Source organism: Myotis lucifugus, unplaced genomic scaffold (assembly GCF_000147115.1).
Source record: "Myotis lucifugus unplaced genomic scaffold, Myoluc2.0 scaffold_828, whole genome shotgun sequence".
NCBI classification, from domain to species: domain Eukaryota; kingdom Metazoa; phylum Chordata; class Mammalia; order Chiroptera; family Vespertilionidae; genus Myotis; species Myotis lucifugus.
In genome coordinates, this window is record NW_005871876.1 from 145,817 (window position 1) to 152,334 (window position 6,518).

The following is a 6,518-nucleotide window of genomic DNA, read 5'->3' on the forward strand; positions in this document are numbered from 1 at the left end:
CGAATGCCAGAGCTGTCAGAAGGGCAAGGACATGGCAGAGCAATGTGGAGGCCCCAGGAATCACCAGGAAGGCGAAGTGTCAGGATGGGGACTGGGGGCCGCCTGGGGCAGGAGGAGCCAGCTGGGGGAGAGGTGTCCTGCCGGACACGGCGGCCAGAGGGTCTCGGATGGGGTCTGACCGTGGTATTGTTTTCACCCCCGTCAGCCCCTGCTGAGCTCCCCATCTCCCTGGCCTCTGCCCAGCGACTGCCTCTGCCCAACACACTTCTCTCAATCTGAGCTTCTGCCCACACGTGGCCCTGGCACCTTCCAGGGCAGTCTCGGTTCCCCTCACCACTGTGCCCCCGGCCCAGCAGGTGCTTGAGGTGGTGGCATGTGGACGGAGGGCGGCCCTGCGCCTCTATCGTCATCTGGCCCAGCCGCCCTGTCCACCTCTGTGTCGCCTGTGCCCATGCTCCAGGAGGGAACTTGGTCCATAGAACCAGTGCTAATCTAAGGGTCTCGGCGGTTCCCACGCAGGGCCCTGCTTGGAGCAGGATGTGGGTGCGGAGAAGTCCCGAGATGGCGGGATTAGGGGTCAGTGGGAGCTGAGAGCCAGGCTGCGCCCGCAGAAGCATTTTGTCAGGCCCTGGCCAGAGATCTGAGAGACGCAGACAGAGTGGCTGGCTGATCATCATTCTTTCCTCCTTCCTCAAAATGTGTCAATCCTGGGGGAGCAGCTCTGCCCACAGCCAGCCCAGACAGGACCGATCCTGTGGCCGCGCCAGTGCCTGGGAGCCATGGGAGCCAGTCTTGTTTGCTGCACGTGGCAGGCACCTGAGAGGCGGGTGGGAGTGGGTGACGTCAGGGGGCCGGTGGGTGGCCCTTGGCCCCTCAGGCTTTGTAGAAGCGACGGCTCCAGTTCTCCCACTACATCAGCTCGTGGGGCACACGCAGGAGGTGGTGGCAGTGGCTGTGGGAGGAGGAGCAGCTGCTGGAAGGACCTGGCTTGGAGGGCGCGCCCTTGGTCAGCGTGGAAATGCCTGTTCGCTCACTGCCGATGGTGGGGCTGGGCAGCCTGGTCAGTCCCAGGCCAAGCCCCTTCCCCAGAGCTCACTCCGGAGCCAGCGCTCCAAAAACTGGCCACCGGCCTGCAGGACACCATCCTCCCTGGCTCCGCCTGCTCAGACCTGAGTCGGGGGCAGGCCAGGGAGTAGAGGCTTCCCTTTCCTGTCCCTTTGGGCTGAGAGCCCTGGAGCCCTCTCCACCTTCCTGTGGCCACCACATTCCCTCCCTCTTCAACCCCTCTGGTCTCCAGGCACTTCTAAGACGGTCATGTTCTTCTCTGCCCCAGGGCCTTTGCACCTGCTGTATTTTATTTGGAATGCGTTTCCCTCTACTCACCTCGGAGTGTCTTTTTTAACTCACCATTTGAATTTCATTTTAAAAGCATTTTTAAAAGTTTAATGGCTCAGGAAACTTAATGAGATCTTGTGACCAGTGGCCTCCAAACCCCCATCACAGTCGGAGCTCTCCTTCCAGGGCTGCCAGCCAGGCATCAGCCCCAGAGCAGGAGGTCATGCCAGGGGCCCAGGCTCTCCTCGGAGCCCAGTCCCCGTGGCCAGACTGACACCCTGCACCCCAAACAGCCATTCATGAAAAGGGGGTGAGAAAGAGGCCTGAACAGGAAGTGGAAGTGAGAACTGAGCAAGAGCTGCCAGAGGATAAGGACAGACCCACCTCCAGAGGAAGCCGGGCGAGAGGCAGTGGGGGCTGGGAGGCGGGGCACAGAGGGAAGGCGGCCCAGCCCAGGGAGAGCGCCACGCGCGGCTGGACAGGGACAGGGAGGCATAAAGGGCCTTGGCCGCTCCCTCTCCCGACTGGGGTCCTCCTCAGGGCACACCTGACTCCCTCCCTGCACCCGGGAGCCCAGGGAGGATCCTGGCCACAGCCATGCCCCCGAGCCCCTCACAGCTCGGCCCTGCACCCCGCGGGGCCTCCCAGCACCTGATGTCCAGAGTCGCCCACACACCTGAGCGCCTGTCGCACACGCCAGGAGTGGCGGCTCGCCCTCAGTCACTTGGAGGCCAGCAGACCCACACCCAGGCCCAGGCCCGCACAGGGCATCCGGACTGGCCAGTTTGAGCCATGGGTGGGTGTGGGGGACTGTGGGCGCGGGGCTCCCCTGTTCTGAGTCCCAGAGCCCCGAGGACCCTGAGCCCGTCGTGGGCAGCCTCCTGGAAACTCCATGCCCAGAGAGAAGAGGCCGAGAGGCCCGGAGCAGGGTCTGCCGGGCCCCTGCCTTGTGCTCCCCACTCGGAGTCGGGCCTGATGCCGACAGCCGCTGATGACTGGCGTTGCGGCAGCTTCTTTGGGCCTCGCTATGGCTCTTTGGGGGCTAAAAATAAACAGTTATTTTTGTGCTGCACTCGGAGGCCCTTCAGGTGTCAGAGGAAGCATCTGACGCACCTTGAGCCGTGAGGGAGGAGCCCGGGCCCTGGTAATGCCGCCCCAAAGAGGACAGAGGACAGCGCTCCCCTCAGACGCCCTGGCAGCCTCTCCCAGGAGGATTTCCCTGGGGGGTCATGCTGGACACCCCTGGCTCATGATCTTGGTTTTGGTCCCCACCGTCTCCCTCAGTACCTCCCCCCTTTGTGGCCCGGCATCCACTGCCTCCACGTGTGGAAAGTGGGTCCCTGGAGGGAGGGCCAGGGAAGGAGAGGCGGCTGGCTCCCCGCTGCGGCCTGGAGTCGGGGCTGTCGGAAAAAGTCTGGATGAAGAATGATTCTGAAGCTTGGCTCACTGAGTGTCTCAGCAGCCAGTGGAAACTTGAGGAATGCGGGTTGGTCTGGACCAGCCAGGAGCTGTTTCCACCACATTTACGAGATGCAGACCCTCCCCCGCTGCCTCAGTTCAGCTCTGCCTCTCGGGGTCGCCTCACAGTCCACCGCAGCACTTCCCAGGCCTGCCCTGCGGCCAGGGGTGCGGGCCCCTGCAGCTGGGGGGGGGGGTGCGGGCCCCTGCGGCCAGGGATGCGGGCCCCTGCTGCCCGGGGTGTGGGCGCTGGGAGGATTCACAGCAGCCTGAGTGGGACGCTCCCTCCCAGAGGTCTCGGCGCTTCATTAAGCGAAGGGACTGGACCGAGGCCCAGTGCCTCTCGGAGCCCTCGAGGAAGGTGGCGAAACCTCTTGGGAAAGCCACAAACAGGGAAAATTCATAGAAAGTCCTGTTTCTTATCTGGCCCATTTCGATGCCTGCCCGCAGTAGACTGGCCAGTGCTGGGTGTGGGCCTGGCACGCACAGGCTCCCTCAGTGGGGGCGCAAACATGGCCGGCCGGGGTCGGGCTGAGCAGGGCTGGGGTGCGGTGACAGGTGAGGCAGGCCCTCTAGGGAGCACTCAGACCCACTGTCCCTCTGCCGACACTCCTGAGCCAGCGCGGGTCCATGAGTCTTATTTCTTTATTTCTAGAGAGAGAGGAAGGGAAAGATACATATAAACATCCATCGGCTGCCTCCTGCACGGCCCCCCTGGGGATCGAGCCTGCAACCTGGGCCTGTGCCCTGACCAGGAATTGAATGGGCGACCTCCTGGTTCATGGGTTGATGCTCAACCACTGAGCCACGCCAGCCGGGCCACGTCTGCAAGACTGGCCCTGGCCCACGAAGGACGCGCAGCCCCAGCAGCTGCGGGCGCTGGAGGCCAGCCATCGTGCCGGGCGTGCTGGGAGCAAGGGCTCAGCCTCCGGAAGCCGTCGTGGTGACAGGCCTTGTGGGCCAAGCCAACAGCTGGCCCCGTGCTGTCACCTCGGGCTCCAGGACCGCTGTGAGCTCAGCGCCACCCTCCCGTCACCGTCACCGCGGAGCAAACGGCTCAGAGATGAGTTAGACTAGAGCCTCCCCAAGGCGGCCCCTTCCTGCACTGGTCCCGGGCCTGAGGGGTGGGTGGCCCCGGTGGGGGGAGCCTTTGTTTGTGGGCACCATGCCCTCACCTTTGGAATGAAGGTGGTGGCTGGTGTCCGGTTGTTCGTGGACAGCTGGTCCCAGTGAGGAGGTGGCTCTGCCCCCAGACTCCAGTCTAAACGCCAGGCCACCAGGGCCAGGGATTCCGGACCGTGGTTGTCTGGGGAGTGACAAGGGCTGTGGGGCCCGCCCCCTCCTTTCCCTCCCGTGTCTTGCCGGGCCCACAACATCAGAGAACAGCCATCCAGAGCTGGGAGGGGTGGGCAGGAGGGCAGGACCCTGGGTGGGCAGAGCCGACAGCTGGCCTTGGGACAGCGGCGGGGTTGGCTGCCGGGTCCCGGGCAGCCGGTGGCCGCACCCCCTGAGCCTGCTCCCTGTTGTGTTGCAGACGGTCTGCATCCTGGAGCAGCGGCTGACGCTGACGGAGGACAAGCTGAAGCAGTGCCTGGAGAACCAGCAGCTAATCATGCAGAGAGTGACACCGTGATCGGGGGTGGAATCAGGAGCCGGTTGATTCGGGGGATGGTGGGCCGGGGTTTGTACTGTGGGACTCGGGTAAATAAACGGGGTTCAACTCTGCAGGAATCAGGTCCGCCCAAGCCCAGGGTCGTGCCTCTGCCCACCCTGCTGCCCGCCCCTGGAGGCCCCGCCTGGCCATGGACGCCCGTCGACACGGCGCAGTGCCCAGGCATGAGGGACACGTCCGGTTCCGTGGAGGAGCCACTTGGAAATGTTTGCTGCTTCGGAGCTGTCCTGAGAGCCCAGCTCCCTGAGGAGTGGCCCCAAGCCCCCCGGCTCCCTCAGCTTGTGGGGCCTGTCCTTCTCTCTGCCATGTGCCCACTGTTCCCGCCATCAGCCTAGACGTGGATCCTGGGTGGGTGAGCCTGAGTCTTCTCTGACTCGGACGGACGCCTGTGCGGGCCCATCTGACGCAGCGGGTCCAGGGACAAGCACGCTGGCCTGTGGTGGCTTTGGTTTCTCCCTCTGTGTGCACCAGGCAAATGAATCTGAAAATTAAAGCGGACTTTACTGAGGTTGTTGAAGAAATGGCTCATTCTAAGTAAGGCCTCAGCAACCCCCTCCCAGGGCCCAGACGGCAAAAATGGCCCTGGGGCGTCCCTGCAAGAGTCCCTCTGAGGCCAGGACACCCTTGTTTGCCGCCGTTCCGGGTGTTGGGGAGCAAGGACAGTGGGAGACCCTGCACACCACCCCTCCCTGGCTGCCCCCCAGCTTCCCTCCCCCCCTCAGGCACCTGATTCCCATTGGCTCCCGGGGTTTCCAGAGGCCCCGCCCCCTGCCTCTGTGGGAAAGCCCGCCGGTGTTTCCTGTGCCTGATGTCCATGCCTTCAGCACTGGGCTTGGGGCCCAGCCAGCCTGGGAGGGTTTCATCCTCCCACACCCCTGTCCTTGGTGGTGGGGGGTGTCAGAGCCACTGAGCTAGTGAGGTCCAGGTGGGAGCTGAGCGACAAGATGAGGCAGCTGCCGCCTCCAGCTGAGTGGGGAGCCGAGGCTGGCTCCGGCTCCAGCTCTGCCCCTGCCTTTGGCCCGCTGTGTGACCTCCACGTGACAGCATGACCTCTCTGAGCCTCAGGTTCTTGTGGTAAGTGGTGGTGATGAGCCCCCTGCAGGTGGCTACAAGCTGGGTGCTGCACTAACCGGCCTGGCAGGTGCTGTAGGAGGCCCCCACCCCCACCAGCCCCACTAGGACGGGCTGCTGTTATGACGTGCTCCTGCGAGCAGTGGGCGGGGAGGAGGCTGGGGTCCTGGGGGTGTGGGGTGACCTGCCAGTGGGCAGGTCAGAGCCTTCAGCCGTGCGGCGGTCATGGCCTCCCCATCCCTGGAGGCTTTCACAGGGAGTCTGGGCAACCCCAAGTCTGCTCAGAGGGCACGCAGCTGTGGGGCCAGCCTTGTCATCCCCTCCATGTGGCTGTCCTGACCCTGATAGCAGCCTGAGTCTGTGAGATTAAAACACACACTAAAAAGAAAGCTTGTGGGACAGCTCATGACATCCCTGCTCGACGCCTTCCAGCGGCCACAGCACCCACCACAGCCATGACACCTCCTGGATCCCCACCCCCGTCTCCAACCACCGGCCACTCCCCTCATGTCCCTCCGGCCACAGCAGGCCAGTTCCAACCCCAGGGCCTTTACACCTGCCATTCCCACTGCCAAGAATGCTCTGACCTCACCAGTTTGTGCTTCGGCCTCCTGCTCATAACATGGGGTGCCAGGAAGATTTGCTCAATTTGCACAAAGTTCTACGAGCAGGCTTTGTCCCTGCTGGGCTCCGGACCACGACCTGGGAGGCGGCTGAGGTGGGGCTGAAGGCCAGGGCCCCAGCATCAGAGTCCTGCCGGCCACAAGGCCCACTCCAAGCTGACAGGTCATGTCGCCAGAAACTTGGGGCTCCTGCGAGGGCGACCCATTGTCCCCCATGAGGCCCTCAGGCTCCACTTCCTAACCGCCCCTGAGCACCCCACCCCACACGCCAGCCTGGCGCCCACACAGCCTTTCCCTAAGGAGGCTTCAGATGCCAGGCAATCTGGGTGCCCGTGCACGGCCCCACTGGACAGGGAGGG

General features: G+C 63.9%; 1 protein-coding gene across 4 annotated transcripts in view; it reads left to right on the forward strand.

The window, feature by feature from the left end:
* Nucleotides 1-4,973, forward strand: part of POC1A (POC1 centriolar protein A) — a 36,175-nt gene extending 31,202 nt beyond the window's left edge. For all 4 annotated transcript variants that reach the window (XM_006106442.3, XM_014448432.2, XM_023747274.1 and 1 more), the window contains one exon: nucleotides 4,328-4,973. In XM_006106442.3, the coding sequence (XP_006106504.1) occupies nucleotides 4,328-4,426 (99 nt within the window). In that variant the 3' untranslated portion in view covers nucleotides 4,427-4,973. The remainder of the gene's footprint in view (nucleotides 1-4,327) is intronic.
* Nucleotides 4,974-6,518: the final 1,545 nt, after the last annotated feature.